The 21359-nt window shown below is 45.1% G+C and overlaps 1 protein-coding gene across 1 annotated transcript in view; it reads right to left on the reverse strand.

The window, feature by feature from the left end:
• Positions 1–3369: 3369 nt before the first annotated feature.
• Positions 3370–21359, reverse strand: part of CHP1 (calcineurin like EF-hand protein 1) — a 53651-nt gene continuing 35661 nt past the window's right edge. Inside the window, exons 5-7 of the mRNA XM_004578163.3 lie at positions 12171–12232; positions 5531–5653; positions 3370–5404 (exon numbers count right to left, since the gene is read on the reverse strand). Of these exons, the coding sequence (XP_004578220.1) occupies positions 5351–5404; positions 5531–5653; positions 12171–12232 (239 nt within the window). The 3' untranslated portion in view covers positions 3370–5350. The remainder of the gene's footprint in view (positions 5405–5530; positions 5654–12170; positions 12233–21359) is intronic.

Here is a 21359-nt window from a genome sequence, read left to right on the forward strand (position 1 = left end):
GGGATGCCTCTGGAAAGAAAAAAAGACACTAGGGTTTTAGAAAGTGTCCTAGGTTTTTTAAGGGTTATCTGAACCCTCCTTGTCTCGCCTGGAAACTGCAAGTAAGACATTCTGCATTGGTGAGCTCAGGACTATTTAGAAAATAGCTGGTCAGTTCCCATGCCACCCTCTTGAAGGTGTGGCCAGGATTTTAGCTGGCTTGGAGTCTCAGCTGGATTCAGCCTGGCCCTGGGGACCATTTGAAGAGTGAACCAAAGGATGAAAGAGTTGGTCTTCCCTGCCTCTCATTCTGCCTTTCAAAAAACAATCTTAAAAAAAAATTTAGGGGGCCTGGCGTGGTGGCCTTACGGCGTAAGTCCTTGCCTTGAATGCGCTGGTTCTAATCCCGGCACCTCCACTTCCCATCCAGCTCTCTGCTTGTGGCCTCGGAAAGCAGTCTTGGGCCCTGTACCCGCGTGGGAGACCTGGAGGAAGTTCCTGGCTCCTGGCTTCAGAAACGGCACAGCACCGGCTGTTGCAGTCACTTGGGGAGTGAATTATTGTGATAAAAATAAATAAATCCTTAAAAAAAAATCTAGGACTAGTGTTGTGGTATAGTGCATTAAGCTAATATTACAGTGCTGGACATCTTACATGGATATGCATCCAAGTCCTGGCCATTGTACTTTTTTTTTTTTCCTATTGCAAAGTCAGATCTACAGAGAGGAGAGACACAGAGAAAAATCTTCCATCTGAGGATTCATTCACCAATGGCCACAATGGCTGGGGCTGAACCAATATGAAGCCAGGAGCCAACAGCCTCTTCCAGGTCTCTCACATGAATGCAGGGAGCCAAGGCCTTCGGCCATTCTCCACAGCCTTTGTAGGCCACAAGCTGGGAGCTGGAAGGGAAGTGGAGCAGCCGGAGTAAGAACCAGCGCCTATATGGGATCCTACACATGCAAGGCAAGGACTTAACTACTAGGCTACCATGCTGGCCCTATTTATTTCTATTGGAAAGGCAGATATACAGAGAAGAGAAAGATCTTCCATCTGCTGGTTCACTCCCAAAATGGCTACAACAGCTGGGTCTGAGCTGATCCAAAGCAGGAGCTAGGAACTTACTTCAGGTCTCTCACAGAGGTGCAGTGCTCCAAGACCTTGGGCTGTCCTCAACTGCCTTCCCAGGCACAGGCAGGGAGCTGGATGGGAAGTGGAGTAGCCAGGATATGAACCGTTGCCCAGATGGGATCCCAGTACATGCAAGTTGAGGACTTTAGCCACTGTGCCAGGCCCGGCCACTCTTCTTCTAATCCAGCTTCCTCCTCATGTACCTGGGAAAGCAAAAGTAGCTGGTCCTAATACTTGGGCCCCTGCATCCAATGTGGGCTCCATGTGATGTCAACTACTGGATGGATGACTTTTTCTCCTCCTCACCCTCTCTGCAACTCTTTCTACCTTTCAAATATTGGAAAGAAATAACTATTTTTTTAAATGTTGCATGATGCTTAGTATGTGTCAGGCACTCATTTAACCCTCACAGCAATCTATAAAGTTGATATTTTATGATCATCATGTTAATCATTACTTTATAGTTGAGGAAATGCAGACAAAGTTACATGAATTGCCTAAGCTCATGTGATCAGATTATGTGGCATAATCAGAATTTGATCACACCCAGTGTTTCCAAAGTCCATGTTTGTAAATCCCACATTAAACTACCCTGTCTATCATTTGTCCTCTTGAAAACCATGGGCAGCTTTCAAGGCAGACCGTGGGCTATCTCAATACAGCTTCCATTCTTTTTCTTTCCTCTGGGTTAAAGCAAAGGCTGGCCAAGACAGTAAGCTATTCTGAATACCCTTGCTACATTCCTTCTAAGAAATAGTTCCCTTTTGTAAATGATCTTCTCAGAAAAGGTGGTGGTCTTCAAATTTCTCATATTTCATAGTACATTAAAATGCCTCTTGCTTGTCAGGTTAGCATCAACAAAAGAGTTTACCATTAAAATCCTATATCAAAGGCACACAATAATCAAGTCAAATAAAATGAAATAGCCCTGGCTGTTGCAGGCATTTTTGGCAAGTGCAGCAGATGAGCAATGTGTAACTTTTTAAAAAATTAAAAATAATCAGGGGTTCAGTACCATGCTGTAGTTGGTAAAGCTATCACATCCCATCTGGGTATCACTCAGGTCCAAGCTGCTCCAGTTCCAAACTAGCGCCCTGAAAATGTGTCTCAGAAAAGCAGAGGAGGATGACCCAGGTGCCTGGACCATTGCTATCTATGAGACTAGAAAGAAACTTCTGGCTTGGGCCTGGCGCTGTGGCCTAGCGGCTAATGTCCTTACCTTGAAAGTGCCCGGATCCTATTTGGGTGCCGGTTCTAATCCCAGCAGCTCCACTTCCCACAAGCTCCCCTGCTTGTGGCCTGGGAAAGCAGTCAAGGACGGCCCAAAGCCTTGGGACCCTTGCACCCACGTGGGATACCTAGAGGAGGTTCTTGGCTCCTGGCTTCGGATCGGCACAGCACTGTTCGTTGCAGCCACTTAGGGAGTTGAATTATTGGTCAGAAAATCCTCCTCTCTGTATATCTGAATATACAATAAAAATAAAGAAATCTTTAAAAAAAAACATGAAAAGTCATGTAAAATACGGTATATCATAGAGACAGGCTGCACATAAATGTGGGGTGGACAACTTAAAAACAAACAATAGATAATGTCATTTTTAGGCTTTTTTTTTTACTTGATCTTAGCCACCAGTCAAGAAGCAACAGGCCTTTAAAAACATTTTAGGGCCAGCACAGTAGCCTAACGGCTAAACTCTTCGCTTTGCATGCGCTGGAATCATATATGGGCACTGATTCTAATTCCAGCAGCTCCACCTCCCATCCAGCTCAGGCCTGGGAAAGCAGTTGAGGACAGCTCAAAGCTTTTGGACCCTGCACCCATGTGGGAGACCTGGAGGAGGCTCCTAGCTCCTGATTGGCTCAGCTTCTGCTGTTGCGGCTGCTTGGGGATTGAATCATCAGACAGAAGATCTTCTTCTCTGTCTCTCCTTCTCTCTGTATACCTGACTTTCCTATAAAAATAAACATAAATCTTTTAAAAAAATTTCAGAAGTCAGAGTCAGATATTGAATTTTTTGAATTAAGAAATTGAACCTTTACCTGGGATGAATTGAAAGTGGCTAAGGCTGACAAATTTTGCCTAGAGGAACATGGCACTGGTGTCCAGGTGAATGTTTCTACTTCCCATGTCCTGGCAGCTGCCAACAGCTGACTGTGATGATACAGACATAAACTAAGTAGGAAAGACACTGTTGACAATTCCAAACTTAAAGCTCTTTCAGTTATAGAAATGTAAACACATAGACAGAATCAACCAAGTTTTTTTTTTAACCACAAGTATTTATTGATGGATTGAAGAATACAATTTTAACAGGACAATAAGGCACAACTGTGGATTAAAACAGTTTGCTCTACAGCCAAAAGGGAGAAAAAGCCATAATCTTAGGAACTTTAAATATGCAAATCAAGGAGCCTCTGAAGTACCTCTTTAACATTCTTCCCTTTTATACAATTCCTATATTACATGACTTGATCACAAAGTCAGACTGAAACTTTACAAAGAATTCTGCATTCGTTTCGATAGTCAGCCTGGCCACTCCTCTGTTCAATTCCTCACATCTTTGCAGCATCTTTTATGTGTGTGTGCGTATATACACACACAAACTCACATACATATATATATATATTTATTTTTAGCAATAACTTTCTTAAAGAATCATGTACATATCTTAGATAACCTTTCAAAGCCAGGAAAGAAGCAAGCACACAAGCAAGCAATGAGTCAAAGTTACGCAAGGGCAGATATACTCACACAGGTGAACAGACTCATACAGAATGGCAACAGTTAATTGGACAGCATCTAGGTTAAGCTGAATTTGGCAGAGAAGCTGCTCTGGCTTGCTTAAAGATTGATAATGCCATCTAAGGTTGAGCCAGTGGTGCTAGACCCCTAGTTTCGAATGGATTAGCAGTGGTCTACAGGAAGAATTAGGAAGCTGATGAATATAACCAGGCAATGAATGATACAAATACATTCAATGCTTTGCACCTGTATTAGGAGCTGACTATGGCTTCCAGCACTAACATTAACCAAGTATAAAAATTCTTCATAAAGAATTTTGTGTAAAACGTCCAGATGCTGAGGACAATCTTTCTATCTTTTGGACTGGGATAAGTTAGGCACTTCCGTTAACATTAATCTTTCTACTTGGAAATGTGAAGTGAAAAACACTCCAGAGTGCATGTTAACACTGGGACACAAATCACGCTGCAATGGGGTGAATGCAGAAGGCTTTACAGGGTGCCCGGCATCCTTGTTCAAAAAGCCACGAAAAAGTCCCCAAATACATTGCTCAGAGCAGCCATTCTGGTGGTGACTGTCCCAAAAACAAGCAAAGCTGCAGGCAACTGGCTCTTGAATGAATAGTCATCACTCAACTAGCAAGAAAGCCATGTAGTGGAGAGAATCAGAGGTCAAAGGTCAGAGGCCAGAGGCCAGAGGTAGGGTGACTAGGCAAACCACCTAGAATAACTGGCTCCACACTTCTCACCAAAGCCACCTTTCAAGAAGGACATCTCTACCCAGAAGCCCTTGGATGACAGAGTAGAGTGCAGAAGACTAAGAACTGGTCTCACTCTTCTGAGAGAAGGATTAATCACCAAAAATTTCCTGGAGAAGCAGCCTCCTAGAGAGTTAACTCATGAGCAAAGGTAGTTAAGCCTGGCCAGACCACTGAACTATTTTGCCAAGCCAGAAATATCACCAGGCATAGCTTGGGGTGCCAAGCAGAACAGGGAATTTTCAGGCTCAATCAAAAGGAGATTGAAAGACTAAGAGAACAGTAGTTTGGGTGTACGGGAGAAGCATGAAGCAAAGGACAGTAACAAAGGGTGACAAAGCTTGCCAAAGCCTCGCTGGAGGGAAAGCTGCAGGGCTATTCTCTAAATCAGTGAAAGAGCTTGGCTGGCTGGTTCTTGGCATGATTCTCTCTCTCACTTTTGTCACATGGATGGATGTGTAGCATTCAGCAGCAGAATAAGAGGAGACAACAGGTGTAAATGGAGAATCCGTGTACAGATACTGAACAGAAATAGACTGGGTGTACCATTGTGTAATGCCCTGTTCATACACCAAAGGCAAATTTGTGTTAACAGAACATAATTGGGGTAGTCATGCAACAGCAGTAGTACTTTGGGAGAAGGGAAATGATGGGGCTGAGGGGGAGCTGGTGGACAGGAGGACTATTGAGGTTCCAGTTCTTAAATACTAGGAAGCAAGGAACAATTTGGTCTCTGTCCTTTAATGAAGAAATCGGATGCTCATTTTCTGCTCTACATCCACTTTCTCCAAAACCTAAGGGGGAGGGGAAACAAATAGAGTTACGAAGGTTGCAGGCAAGTCTCAAACTCTTAGCTCACTCCTCTCCTACTTGTGCAGGAAAATCTAATTATTCCCAAACCAAGAGGTGAACTAACTTACCTTAACAAATTCTGTGAAAGATATGGCACTGTCTCCATCCTGATCAGCCTCCTGGATGGTTCTGTCGGCGATGCTGCCCAGCTGCTCATCTGAGATATTCACTCCAACCATCATGCGTAGAACCTGCAAGACCAACAGCTGGAAATCAGAGGAGTCATGGGGATCGGGAAGATTAAAGCCACCCATCCATGCTCCTTTGGATACTCTGAAACATAATAGCTGGAAAGCTGGAACCTTATCTTCTCTTCTAGGCCTTTCCAGACAAAGATGTGAACAGAACTCTGGCAAGGCCAACGAATAGGAGGGGAAAGACGTACTAAGGCATGGAGTACTTTGCATTTTGTTCTTCTCCTTACTTCTTCTGCCTAGATGCAAATACACATGTGGTAGCATAGCAGTCATCCCGGGGCCATGAGGTGAGTCATGTCCTCTGCAAGCCAGATCACAAGCAGCCTGTTTCCTGGACATCACAGGTACAGTACCAGCCTGAATAATCTACACTTATGCTTCTTGTTGCATGAGGCAAACAACTGCTTTGTATTTTGGTGGGATGTTTTGGAATTCTACCCAATTGCAGCAATCTTTGAGGTGGTACAGTAAGGCAGCTGTTTCTAAGAAAATAAACCAAGAAGCAGAAAAATCCTTCAAGTGCTAAATTACAAATCCAGGGCTGGGTGTTTGGCACAGTGGTTAAGATGTTGCGTGAGACACACACATGGCATTTTAGAGTGCCAGGTTCAATTCCTGGCTTTGCTGATCCAGCTTCCTGCTAAAGCATACCCTGGGATGGCAGCAGATGAGTTCCCATCACCAAGATGGGAGACCTGGATTGAGCTCCAAGTTCCTGGCTTTAGGCAGGGTAAGCTCCAACTGTTCCAGGCATTTAAGTGAATGAACTAGCAGAAGAAAGGTCTTTCTTCTCTCACACAAATGAAATGAAAAGAAATAAAAACTACATCAAATCTAATGTGCCTAGGACATGAGAAACCAAAAAAAACCGAACCCTACTTTTTTCTTTTTTTTAAGATTTATTTATTTTATTACAAAGTCAGATATACAGAGAGGAGGAGAGACAAAGAGGAAGATCTTCCGTCCGATGATTCATTCCCCAAGTGAGCCGCAACGGCCGGTGCACGCCAATCCAAAGCCGGGAACCAGGAACCTCCTCCGGGTCTCCCATGCGGGTGCAGGGTCCCAAAGCTTTGGGCCGTCCTCGACTGCTTTCCCAGTCCACAAGCAGGGAGCTGGATGGGAAGTGGAGCTTCCGGGATTAGAACCGGTGCCCATATGGGATCCCGGGGCGTTCAAGGCGAGGACTTTAGCCACTAGGCCATGCCGCCGGGCCCTCTTTTTCTTTTTTCAAAGCTGAACTGTCTTCAAGGAACTCTCTATAATCATTAGCATTTTACAAACAACTCAGATGTGAAAACACATCAAAAACTGCTACCAGGGCTAGAATGGTGGCATAGTATCACATCACCATCGGCAAATACCCTGCCACCCAGCTTCCTCTTTTTTTTTTTAATTTATTTTTTATTACAAAGTCAGATATACAGAGAGGAGGAGAGACAGAGAAAGGAAGATCTTCCATCCGATGATTCACTCCCCAAGTGAGCACAACGGCCGGTGCTGTGCCGATTCTGAAGCCAGGAGCCCAGCGGCGTGGCCTAGCAGCTAAAGTCCTTGCCTTGAACGCACTGGGATCCCATATGGGCACCAGTTCTAATCCCAGCAGCCCCACTTCCCATCCAGCTCTCTGCTTGTGGCCTGGGAAAGCAGTTGAGGACGGCCCAAAGCCTTGGGACCCTGCAACCACGTGGGAGACCCGGAAGAAGTTCCTGGATCCTGGCTTCAGATTGGCACAGCACTGGCCGTTGTGCTCACTTGGGGAGTGAATCATTGGATGGAAGATCTTCCTCTCTGTCTCTCCTCCTCTCTGTATTTCTGACTTTCCAATAAAAAATAAAAGAAATCTTTAAAAAAAAAAGAACCGGCGCCCACATGAGATCCCGGCGCGTTTAAGGCGAGGACTTTAGCTGCTAGGCCATGCCACCGGGCCCACCCAGCTTCCTCTTATGGCCTTGGAAAACAGCGGAGGATGGCTCAAGCGCTTGGGTCCCTGCACCCACATGGAAGTGCTGGAATAAGCTCCTGGCTCTCGGCTTTGGATCGGCTCAACTCCATCCATTGTGGCCATCTGAGAATGACCTTCTCTATAACTCTTCTAAGTTAATTTTAAAATTCTTTTTAAAAAAAATGTAAAAATCTTTCATGCCTGAAACTTTCATGGCCCTGTCACTGGGAATTACACAGAATTCACTTCTCACCTACACTAAAACTGGCCTTAGTCATGGGTGTACCCAGGCAGCAACTACTCACCTTAAAAACCCCAGAGTTTGCCGCAGGACGGCCAGCAGGCAAAGCCTGGCACCACTTGGTGCATTGGCCACCCAAGGCCGAGGACTCATTCACTGCCTTCCAGCAGTGTCTTTGGCGTGAGTCCCCAGCACTGGGTCCGACCCGGCAGGGGCACCCCCTACAGCCGCCACAATGCAGGGAGCTGCACTTGCCCCCAACCCCAAGGCCCAAACCCAGAACTCATTACTTTTTTCCAAAATACACTTGTTAAACTTAAAGGTAGTATACTTTAGAAACAAATGTACATGGTAGAAGGACTCATGAAAACGGGTTACGCCAGTAAAAATGAGTTGGGCTATGTTATCTGCCATCTTCTCTGGGTGAGGTCAACCAGACAAATTTATCCTCCAACACAGGCTTCTGCTTACCTCAGTCCAATTACCTTCTCAGGGTTTTCATGTTCAGAATTACAGACTTGTTCGATGCATGTGCATTTTGTATGTGTGTAGGGTGCTGGGATGAGTGGTAACATGAATTATAGACCGGTATGATGCATGAATGTTTTGTATGTGTGGAGGGACTGCAATGAGTGGTGATGTCTCAAACATCATCTTGTTCAGTCTGTGAAGGAGGACATGAAGGCCTAGAAGTGGCCTGAACCAGGTCCAAGCAGGCACTACATGAGCCATCTATGCAGGCCTCCATGACCAGGCCAAGGCTCTCTAACCACCAGGCCATGCTGATACTTTGTTCTTGCTGAAATCTGATTAACAAATGGGACCTTTATTATATTTTCAATATTTGTTGAAGGTTTTTGTATAAACTCTTTACTGATTTAAGAGATATCCTTCCAATTCTGCTTTCCCTTTTTTTTTTCCTTTTAAGATTTATTTTATTTTTATGGGAAAAGCAGATTCACAGAGAGAGGGAGAGACAGACAGAAAGATCTTCCATACACTGGGTCATTCCCCAAATAGTCAAAATAGCTGGAGCTGAGCCAATCTGATCCAGAGCCAGGAGTCAGGGGACTCCTCCAAGCCTCCCACATGGGTGCAGGAGCCCAACCACTTGGGCCATCCTTCATTGCCATTCCAGGCCACAAGCAGGGAGCTGGAACAGAAGTAGAACAGCCAGGACACAAACCAGCACCCATATGGGATTCTGGCACTTGAAGGTGGAGAATCAGTTGTTTAGCCACCGTGCTGGCCCTAGATTCTTTCAAATCATAAATGAATGATGAATCCAATCAGATGTTTTTTCTCTTTTTTTATAATTTTTTAAAAAACATTTATTTTATTTTTTTATTGGAAAACAGATATAGAGAGAGGAGGAGAGAGAGGAAGGCCTTCCGTCCGATGGTTCACTCCCCAAGTGGCCTCAATGACTGGAGCTGAGCCAATCCAAAGCCAGCAGCCAGGAGCTCTTCCTGGTCTCCTATGTGGGTGCAGGGTCCCAAAGCTTTGGGCCATCCTCGACTGCTTTCCCAGGCTACAAGCAGGGAGCTGGATGGGAAGCAGAGCCACCAGGATTAGAACCGGCGCCCATAGTGGATCCCAGTGCATTCAAGGCGAGGACTTTAACCACTATGCTATCGCGCCAGGCCTAGATGTTTTTTTTTCTATTAAAAAATCATATTAATAAAAACAGTATCACTTAGTCTTTCCTTACCAGAAATTCAAGACCAACTTTTTAATACCCACTGAATTATATAATGTTTGAGAAACTGCAGTATCTACAAAGATAAACTGTTCTCTCTCATTTTGGCAAAGTGTTCACATATTCTTTTTGCTGGGAGGAAACTTGTCCTCTAACACCTCAGCAGTGCATCAGCACATCTGTCCTAAAGTCATTTCTGGCCCCAGGAATATTCCAGTGTATTGACTGGCACTCTTGCCATATGGTCTTCTCCTCCCCCATGGCTCCTAAAAATAGACAACTAATCAATCTCTTTTACTCCAGAAAGATCTTTCTGGCAGCCAGATCCAGGCCAGAGGATGAAAACACACCAACTTTAAAGCAACTGCCTCTCTTTTCTTATTAGAATCCAGAAGCCCACTTGTGCCAACTTTTGTTAGAACCAATTCTTTTGGAGAAGACAGATTTCCCAGCCCTAAGCAAGGACATTTATTCCAACCCACAGACTATCTGACTCTGGTCCAGGCCAGAACTGGAAAAATATAAAGGACTGGTCTTTATCAGAACTGAACAGTCCTCAACTTAAAAATACTTTTCAAGAAGAGGCTGAATGAGTTTGGATTTTTGCAAGAGGGAGTGGAAAACACCTTGCTTTTTAGGTATATCTAGAAATTGAGAAATTTTCTAAGAAAATTTCTAAATGTGTTAGCTTCCTGGGGTCCTCCAGAATCATAATATATTTAAAAGGATCAATTTTCTCCTCTTTCAAACACACAGGAGTGGAGCGTTGAGGAGAAGGGAGGAATGGGGTAATGTTAATACCAGTCCCTGCGATGACAGGGAAGTGGTCATGGAAGCAGCAGGAGGCAGTGAGCTGGGAGGACACCAGCATGAGCCCTCCCCTGAATGTCACTTCAAGCCCAAGTTCACACTGAACAATAGCACCAGGGTAGACATCTGGTGCAGTGGCTGAGGTGTCACTTGGGAAGTCTACACCCATATCAGAGCAGGATCAATACCAACTCTGCTCCTAATTCCAGATTCTTGCTAATGCACACCCTGGAAGGCAGCAAGTGACAGCACAAGGACTTAGGTCCCTACCATTTACATGGGAAATCCAAAGTTCCCAGATCTTGGGTTCAGCTTGATCCAACCCCAGCACTGTAGGCCCTTTGGGGAAGTGAATCAGAGGATAGAAAATACCTCTTTCTTGCTGTGTTTGTGTGTGTGTTCTCCATATCTCTGTCTTTCAAATAAACTAAAAACAAATGAAATGTTTAAGATTTAAATGACTTCAGGAGTTAAAAAAAATGGCAGCATCTATATATATCATCATCAAAACCTATTTGGCTGTCAACAAACTGCTTTGCCAATAAATAACTATGTGATTTAATTCATGTCATATATTTTAGTTATCTAAATGACATGTGGTTAGCATAAAAATCTGCCTAAAAGTTGTATTTACTGGGCCCAGCATAATAGCCTAGTGGCTAAATCCTTGCCTTGCAACTGCCAAATGTGGGTGCTGATTCACGTCCCAGCTGCTCTGTTTTCCGTCCATTTCCCTGTTTGTGGCCTAGGAGAGCAATGGAGGATGGCCCAAGGTCTTGGAACCCTGTACCCTCAAGGTGGACCAACAGGAGATTCCTGGCTTTGGATCAGCTCAGCTTCAGCTGTTGTAGTTACTGGGGAGTGAACCAGTGGATGGAGGATCTTTCTTTCTGTCTTTCCTCCTCTCTGTAGGATCTGCCTTTCCAATAAAAATAAATCTTTTTTATTTTTATTTATTTATTTTTTTAAAAATATTTATTCATTTTATTACAGCCAGATATACACAGAGGAGAGACAGAGAGGAAGATCTTCCATCCGATGATTCACTCCCCAAGTGAGCCGCAACGGGCCGATGCGCGCCAATCCGAAGCTGGGAACCTGGAACGTCTTCCGGGTCTCCCACGCGGGTGCAGGGTCCCAATGCATTGGGCCGTCCTCGACTGCTTTCCCAGGCCACAAGCAGGGAGTTGGATGGGAAGTGGAGCTGCCGGGATTAGAACCGGCGCCCATATGGGATCCCGGGGCTTTCAAGGCGAGGACTTTAGCCGCTAGGCCACGCCGCCGGGCCCAAAATAAATCTTTTTTAAAAATTACATTTATCTGAGAGGCAGAGAGTGCAAGTGCCCATCACTGGCTCATACCACAAATGCCCACAAAAGCCCCTATCTGGTGCCAAAACCAGGAGCCAGGAAACCAATTCAGATTCCTATGGAAACAGCAGGAACTTAACCTCATGAGCTATCACTGCTGCCTCCAGAATCTCCATTAGCAGAAATTTAGGGTCAGAAGTGAAGCTGGGTATTGATCTCAATCACTTTAATACAGCTGTGGGTATTTTAACTGCTAGGTTAATTCTCCTGGGTGAACTTAATTGAAATACTGGTAATGCCCATCTGAGAAGCCTCAGTCAGCCATTTCAAGCTTCCCTGAGTCATCTGCTCTTTCTCGTTAGAACAGGACGCTGCACACAGTAAGTGGTAAATAATAAATGCCCATGGGACCAAAAAAAAAAAAACAAAAAACCACCCCAGACAATTCCGATCCACAAAAATAAGAGGGTAGGGCCTGAAGTTATCCGAGGGGTTCTCCTACGTACCTGTAAGAGCTCATCACGGGATATCTTGTCATCTTTATCCAAATCATATAATCGGAAAGCAACTGGTAAGGGAAAAAGAACACATTAGTGGAAATTGTGCATTGATTTCCTCCCCCGCCAGCGAGGAACTAAAGGTATAAAGGATACTTAGAAAACTGACGACAAACAGATTTTCCAAAAACAACTGTCATGACTTAATATTATTATAACATTTGGAAAAATGAAAACTGATGGCATCTTAAATTTGATAAACTATGTTCTCTTTTCCAACAAATAGGAACACCTCATAAAACTACAAATGTCCCTTTTCACATCATAGAATGTTAGAACAACCCTGAAGAGCTTCTGTAAGTTAGCTAACCCCACATAGAACATCTGTTCTACCATGGCCACTTGGAGGAAACCCACGCAGGGGCCACAGGGGCACTGACAGCTGACTCTGCACAGTACTGTCTTGGGAACTGCAAGTAATTCCATTTCATTTGGGAGTCCTGCATGCAACAAACCTCAGTTTCAAACAAACACACCACACTCATATCATGTTTTTTTTCTTTTTCATGTTTCTCTTTTTAACAGATAAGTCTTCTAGGGCCCGGCGGTGTGGTCTAGCGGCTAAAGTCCTCACCCTGAGGATCCCATATGGGCGCCGATTTTAATCCCAGCAGCTCCACTTCCCATCCAGCTCCCTGCTTGTAGCCTGGGAAAGCAGTTGAGGACGGCCCAAAGCTTTGGGACCCTGCACCTGCGTAGGAGACCTGGAAGAGCTCCTGGTTTCCGGCTCCGGATCGGGGCGCAGCACTGGCCGTTGTGCTCACTTGGGGAGTGAATTATCAGACAGAAGATCTTCCTTTCTCTGTCTCTCCTCCTCTCTGTATATCTGACTTTGTAATAAAATAAATAAATCTTTTTAAAAAACCCAGATAAGCCTTCTAGAAGCAGGGATATATGAGATCCTGGATTTTGTGTTCATGTGAGAGGGAATTCAAAAATGCGGAAGGGCCAGCGAGTCAACAATAACACTAGGTGATTTTATAGGCACCCTGAGAAATGGCCACATGGAAGAGCTAGCTATCCTGACTTCAGTGTGCTTTCAAGATATATGAGTCACTTCAGTACATTGCTAAGCTGCTTTTTTTTTGAGATTTATTTTTATTGGAAAGGCAGATCAGATTTATGGAGAGAAGAAGAGACAGAGGGAACAATTTTCCACCCACTGGTTCACTTCCCAAGTAGCCACAGTGGTTGGAGCTGAGGCAATCCAGAGCCAGGATCTTCTTCTGTGTTTCCCACATTGGTGCAGAGTTGGACCATCCTCCACTGTTTCCCCAGGCCACAAACAGGGAGCTGGATGGAAAGTGCAGCTGGGGACATGAACCATGAACTGGTACCCCTATGGTATCCTGGTGTTTGCAAGGCTGAAGATTTAGCCATTGAAGCATTGTGCAGGGTCCAGCTTTTTGGTTTTCAATAGGGTGTTGCAAAGAGTAAAAGACCTACACCCAGCAACCTAGAATTGCTAAGAACCACACATTTATACCCAGTCCTTAGGAAGTCACTATCGGTATAGGACTGCAACACATACTACACACTACTGTCTTTAAAACACTCTATGTGCTATAACACAGCCAACATGTTGAGGGGACAAGGCATAGGTAGATACAACTTTTTGATAGAGCTGGAGACAATACTGAGGGGTAGGGACATTAGAACAAGGCCTTGAAAGACAATGAAACCTGACAAGAGATGGGCATTTTAGGCAGAGCTATTACTCAAGTACAATGGCATGAAAATATGAGTGAATAGATGCAAGTCTCAGCATTCATCCTCCTCTCCAAATCAAAAGGTACATCTACTAAAGCTGAAACAAAAAGTTCAGAAAAATTAGACAAAAATTGGAGAAATCTGACTTCCTCTTTTTAAGATATATCAGCACCCCAAAGGAAGGCTGGGAAAGATTTTTCTAATATTTTTCTGTTCTCTTTAATTTTGCTAGCTGAGAAACTATCCTTGCCAAACTTGAGAATTTATGTTGGGAAGGCTTGGATTCTAAGAAAAAGGAGACAGAATCTTAATCGTTCCCAAGAATACGTGATTCCATATACTCTTCAAACCACATACACATGCACACTTCTGCACATACCATCATTTTTCCAGAATGTCACAGTGCTGGGGTTCAATGAATCCAAGCCAGACTACAAGGCGAGTGAGATGATTTTAGTGTGTGGTCCAAGGGGCAACCTCTTGCCGTAAGCAAGAAGCGCCCCGAACGAAATAATTGTGGGGGTTTTATAGTAAAAGAATCAAAAGCTACATGACAGTGAGCAAGTACATGATTAGGGGCTAACAGTGACACAAAACAGAAAGCATGTGACAGGAATTTACAGTCTTGGGGATCCTGATCATATCATTTCAACCCAGACAGTAATAAAACAGCATGCCTCGAAGGTAGCTGTCTTTCCTGTAAATCTAAAAACTCCAAGGTTATCCTTATCTCCCGCCTGCTACCTGGTCTTCCAGGAAACAGGAGTTTTGCTCGTAACAGGAGGTAGGTGTCTCTTTGGAGATTCCAGACTTTCAGGAGTACAGTCACCTTTACAATTAACCCTTATAATACAGAACGTAATAACACTACGAAATCTTTAGAGTGATTTCAGGATAGAAACCAGCTATATAACTAATAATTTGTTTCTGATTTTCTTGTGTGTTGTACAGCTACTATATTACATTTCTGATTTTATTTATTTATTTGAGAGGAAGAGAGACAGAGCATTAGAGGGATAGCTCTCATCTGCTAATTCATTCCCCAAATAGCTACAACAGCAGGGCTGGGAACTTAATCCAGGCTTCCCAGGTAGGCAGCAGGAGCTAGAGTGGAGACCCAAACTCCAACTTCGAAACTCAGGTATTACAGTATGGGACACTGGTATCCTAACTGGTGTCTTAGTGGCTAGACCAAATGCTCAACCAGCTCTGATTTCTTCATCAAATAACTGAAAAAGTATTTTGCACAAGTGAGGACTGTGAATTCCTGAGTCCCTGGTAGGGTGGGAGGGGAGAGTAAACAGAGAGGCCATCCCACATTACTTTTTAGAAGAAAGCTTGCAGTGGGAATGGTTATTTTTTTTCCTAAGATTTAAAAAAATATATTTATTTATTTTTATTGTAAACTTAGAAATACAGAGAGGAGGAGAGACAGAGGAAGATCTTTCATCTGCTGATTCATCCCTCAAGCAACTGCAATGGCCGGAGCTGTGCCAATCTGAAGCCAGGAGCTCTTCTAGGTCTCCCACGCAGGTGCAGGTTCCCATGGCTTTGGGCCATCCTTGACTGCTTTCCCAGGCCACAAGCAGGGAGCTGGATGGAAAGTGGAGCTGCTGGGATTAGAACTGGCACCCATATGGGATTCCGGCACGTGCAAGGTGAGGACTTTAACCACTACGCTATCGCACTGGGCCCCAGTTATTTCTTTTTAAAGAAAAACTGAGCAGACAACTGAGTTCCCCTCCCCCACCTCTAGCTTTCCCCATCATTAAATCCTTGCATTAGTGTAGTACATTTATTACAGGTAGTGAAAGAGTACTGGTACATTATCATTAGCTGGAGTCCCCAAGTCCATGGTTTATATGAAGATTCATTCTGTTTTACAAACTTCTTTGGGTCATAGCAAATGCACGTCAGGTAGCAAACAGTATAGTTTTATGTCCCTAAAAGTTTATCTTTATCGGGCCCGGTGGCGTGGCCTAACGGCTAAAGTCCTTGCCTTGAACGCGCAAGGATCCCATATGGGCGCCGGTTCTAATCCCAGAAGCTCCACTTCCCATCCAGCTCCCTGCTTGTGGACTGGGAAAGCAGTCGAGGATGGCCCAATGCATTGGGACCCTGCACCCACGTGGGAGACCCAGAAGAGGTTCCTGGTTCCCGGCATTGGATAGGCGCGCATCGGCCCATTGCTGCTCACTAGGGGAGTGAATCATTGGATGGAAGATCTTTCTCTCTGTCTCTCCTCCTCTCTCTGTATATCTGACTTTGTAATAAAAAAATTTAAAAAAAAGTTTATCTTTATCAATTCATCCCTCTCCCTTCCCCCAAGTAATACTAGCTATTTCTTGACTGATTTGGATGCCAGTTCATTAACTGTCAATCAGCAGGAACATTTTTCCCAAGACAATAAACAGCCAAACGCAGAAATGACTGAGGTTGCCGGAGCAAGTTCACCAATCCCTCCATCCTTTTCTTTATTTTGCTAAGGTTTTCCCTCTTCCCTCTCTTGCTCTGTTCTTTCCCCTCAACCATTTGATCTTATGTTCTGGACCCTCATTCTGTTGCATGATTTCACAGTCCTCTGACACTGATGACTCCCACTGGGTGCCTCCTGCTCAGACCCCTCTTAACACTGCATAGGGGTTAAGACCACAGGCTCTGTTGCTTTTGCTGCTCGGCCAGGTGGCTTGCCTTTCAGGGGCTGTGGAGCTTGTGCCACAGGCCAGAACCAGCAGAGTGGGCCTGAGGATTCACATACGTCCTTCAGTTCCAGGTGGGCAGGAGTGCAGGGGGAGGGGGGCTCCAGGGCCCCAGGCTGGCATGGTGTGCTGGTGGACCGTGACTGGGGACCTGTGCACATGATGGGGCCCCATGATGGGGCCAGCTCAGAAGCATGGGCCTGGGGACTCATGTAATTGCTTGGGTCCCAGACAGGTGCAGAATAAAATTCAGGACTAGCCTGTGTGCCAGGGGACCCTTCAAGAGATTCTTGCATGTACTGAGGTTCTGGGTGAGTTGGCAGGGCTCCAGGCCAGCACACCACCCCCCTCCAGAGAACCAGGTTCTCCTGGTCAAGCTTTGACAGTGAGTATCCAGGACAGTGGTCTATGTCAGCCAATTGACCTTGGAAGGATTTGCTGAGCATCTCAGAACTACTGAAACCACTTAAGTACTAGTACTCTTGGAGCATGCTCCACACTTGGGGACCCTGGGATAACACTGAGTGGCCATTCCCCATCCCTGGGTACTGATGTGGTTAGGATGCTGGGTGTGGCCCTCTCTCCTTCCCTCCCACCTTTCCCCAGATACAGGAAGAAGAAAAATAAAATCGGAAATAATTGTCTCATCCACTTTCCCCTATTGCTCAATCCTTCTCCCTCCCCAATCAACGCTCCACATGGGCATGCATCCTTCTCAACTACATAAATATCATTAAAAATAAAATAAAATTACGGGCCCGGCGGTGTGGCCTAGAGGCTAAAGTCTTCGCCTTGAACGCTCCGGGATCCCATATGGGTGCCGGTTCTGATCCTGGCAGCTCCACTTCCCATCCAGCTCCCTGCTTGTGGCCTGGGAAGGCAATCGAGGACGGCCCAAGGACTTGGGACCCTACACCCGTGTGGGAGACCTGGAAGAGGTTCCTGGTTCCCGGCTTCGGATTGGCACAGCACCGGCCGTTGCGGCTCACTTGGGGGAGTGAAACATCGGACGGAAGACCTTCCTCTCTGTCTCTCCTCTCTGTATATCTGACTGTAACAAAATGAATAAATCTTTAAATAAAATAAAATAAAATAAAATTACAAAACAACAAAATAAACAACAACAACAAAAAGAAAGACAACAGGCTCTGGCTCTGCTCCATTCCAGCTTTGAAATTTACGAACTTGTGAACATGAGTACAGTACTCAGCCCCTCTGTGTTCTACCTCTAGAAAGTTGCTTTATCCATAAAATGAGAACAGAATCAAACATAGGGCTATTGGTATTGGATGAGCTAGCACACAAAAGGCAGTTTGAATGTCATGAGGCACACAGTCAGAGCTGAATCAGTACATCACCTAACATTACCTTTGCCCCACTTTCATATCATTCACTACTTTCTTGATAATGCTTGGGCCACACTGGGCTTCTTTGTTCTCTAAACACATCAGACTGGCCCTTGTTTCTATCCAGAGGCCTTTATAGTCATTCCCTCTCTACCTTGAGAGTACTTTTGCTCTGTGCAAGGCTGGTCCTTTCTTAGCTCAATTTCAGGTCCTTCCACAGGCTTCCACTGATCACTCTGTCTTCCTTGTCACTTTTTCATTTCCCTGCACTTTCTTTCTTCACAGAACATGCCACTGTCCTAAATCTTTTTTTTTTTAACTTCTTTTGGCGGGGGAAAGACGGATTTACAGGGAGAAGGAGAGACAGAGAGAGGGCTCTTCCATCCATTGGTTCACTCCCTAAGTGGTCATAATAACAAGCAGAGCTGAGCTGATCGGAAGCTAGGAGCCAGGAGCTTCATCTGGGTCTCCCACACAGATGTGCAGGGTCCCAAGGCTTTGGGCCATCCTCGTCTGCTTTCCCAGGCCACAATCAGGGAGTTGGATGGGAAGTGGAGCAGCCAGGACATGAACCAGCATGTATATGGAATCCCAGTACTTGCAGGGGGAGTCAACTGAGCCAATCGTCATTGTACCAGGCCCTGTCCTAAATCTTAATTATCCATTTGCCTTCTGCACAGTCTATCTGTCCTTCTAGATCATGAGCTCTTTGAAGGCAAGACCTCATGCGATTTACTCATCACTGCCCCAAGGCTAAAATGGTGACTGATGTACCCTAGGTACTAAAATAATTGCTTTTTATAGAACCAAAAGAATCAGTTCAAATGTTAACCTTTCAATCACCACTGCTGCTGCCCCCCTCCTTGTTTTTTACTGTGGTAAAATACACACAAAAGTGAACACTTCCACCCTTTTCAGGGTACAGTTCTGTGGCGTTAAGCACTTACACACAACCATCACCTCCATCCATCCCCCAAATCTCTTCACCTTTCCCACGGCAGATTGTTCCCATTATACACCAGCTCCCCATCATCACCTCCAACCCAGCCCCCAGCAGCTCCTATAGACCTTCATCCTCCTTCCAGCTGCTCCGTGTGTCCTTTGTCTACCTCATTTCTTTTATTTTTGTTTTTTTGTTTTTGTTTTTGTCTGCCTCATTTCACTCGACATGTTTTCACTGTTTTTTCATGACCACAGGTAACAATTTCTTTTAAAAAAAAATTAAAAAGAATTTATTTTTACTAATATGAAGGCACGCTGAAAAAGAAAGAGGTCCTCCACCTGCCAGTTCACTCCCCAAATGGCACAACGGCCAGAGCTGGGCCAGGGCCTAAGAACTCCATCTGAGCTTCCATAGGGGCTTACACTATATTCTGCTACTTTGCCAGGCACAGGAGCAAGGAGCTGAATCAGAAGTGGAGAAGCCAGGCATCAATCCAATGTTTCAACACAGGATGCCAGTACTTTAGGCAGTGGAATATTCCATTGCACACAATGCAAGCCCCAGAATTTCGTGACATTTGTTTTGAAGACATTTATTTACTTGAAAGCCAGAGTTAGGGGCTGGCATGCTGGCATAATAGGCTAATCCACTACATTGCTAGCATCTCATAAGAGTGACAGTTTGAGTCCTGGCTGCTTCATGTTGGATCCAGTTACTGGCTTATGACCTGGGAAGGCAGTCAAGGATGGCCCTAAAGCCTTGGGACCCTATACCCACTTGGGAGATCCAGAGGAGGCTCTGGGCTCCTGACTTCAGATCAGCTCAGCTCAGTTCTGGGCTGCTGTGGCCATTTGAGGAGTGAACCAGATGAATCTTAGAAAAAAAAAAGTGGTGTTATAGAGAGAGGAAAGGATGAAAAGAGAGAAAAATGGAGACAGAACTTTCCATCAACTGGTTGACTCCTCAAGTGGCCACAATAGCAGGGCTGAGCTAGGCTGCGGTCAGGAGCCAGAGTCTTTGTCTGTTTCCTATGAGGGTACAGGGGCCCAAGCACTAAGGTCATCTTCCATTGCTTTTTCCAGATCACCAGCAGGGAAGTGGAGCAACTGGGATGTGAACTAGAGCTCATATGGGATGCTGGTGTTATAGGCAGTGGCTTTACATGCTACACCACAACACCAGTCCCCAATTCGCTTTTTTTTTTTTTTAAAGATTTTTATTATTATTATTGGAAAGCCGGATATACAGAGAGGAAGAGAGAGAGGAAGATCTTCCATCGGTTGTTTCACTCCCCAAGTGAGCCGCAACGGGCCGGTGCGCGCCGATCTGAAGCCGGGAACCTGGAACCTCTTCCGGGTCTCCCACGCGGGTGCAGGGTCCCAAAGCTTTGGGCCATCCTCGGCTGCTTTCCCAGGCCACAAGCAGGGAGCTGGATGGGAAGTGGAGCTTCCGGGATTAGAACTGGCACCCATATGGGATCCCGGGGCTTTCAAGGCGAGGACTTTAGCCGCTAGGCCACGCCGCCGGGCCCCCCCAATTTGTTTTATTTTATTTTTTTCCAAAGCAGGATAACATTGTGTTGAATGCAGTTACTCCAGTATGTTTATCCAAATGTCTGCATACACTGAGTTGTTCCCACCTTTTGGCAACTATGAATGCTGTTGCTCCTTTTTTCTTCCCGCTATTCTCTCAAATTCCACTTCATCAAGAGTCACAATAGTCTCATGTAGCCAACTTACTTTCCATAACCCCATATTTTATAAAACCTAAGTCATCTAAGAGGACTATTAGACCATGAAAAGGGACATCTGTAGCCCGCTGGCTCATCATATCCTGGAGCATTCTGAAGCAGGTTGTGCCTTTCCCACTGGCATTATTATCATCGCACTAATCCAAATAGAGAGTGATTAGATGCCATTTCCAGGAGACAAAAGAAGCGCTAAAGTACTACATGTACTGTGCCTACACAGGTACAGTTTGGCCTCAGGAACTGCATTTGAAATTCTCTCACTGTGCCACAGGAAAGAACTGGGATAATATGTGCTCTCATAATTCCTGAGGAGAGCGGATATGAAACGGTGGATGTGGACTTTGATTCAACTTCTCCTTTAGCCCACAGTTTTAAGCAGTTGAATCCTCTTCTGTAAGGCAAGAGTGGACAATATGTCACCAGGTGGAAGAATCTCCATTGCGCTCTGCCTGCCTCCTGCTGCCTCTGTGCCTTGTAGGAACTCCAACAGAAGCATCAAAGAGACATCGAGGCCTCCTGCTCCTGCAGCCTTCCCCTGAGCTCTCGGTTGACTCAGTTTCACTGGTCAAATGACATCAATGTGATCCTTATACAGAGAATACACCAGCATTCTCAGTAATTTTCAGCTACTGGCAAAAGTCAGTCTAGGAACTAGGACTAAAATAACAAAAAAGAACATGCAAATTTCCA

The sequence above is a fragment of the Ochotona princeps genome, chromosome 6 (assembly GCF_030435755.1).
Source record: "Ochotona princeps isolate mOchPri1 chromosome 6, mOchPri1.hap1, whole genome shotgun sequence".
NCBI lineage: Eukaryota > Metazoa > Chordata > Mammalia > Lagomorpha > Ochotonidae > Ochotona > Ochotona princeps.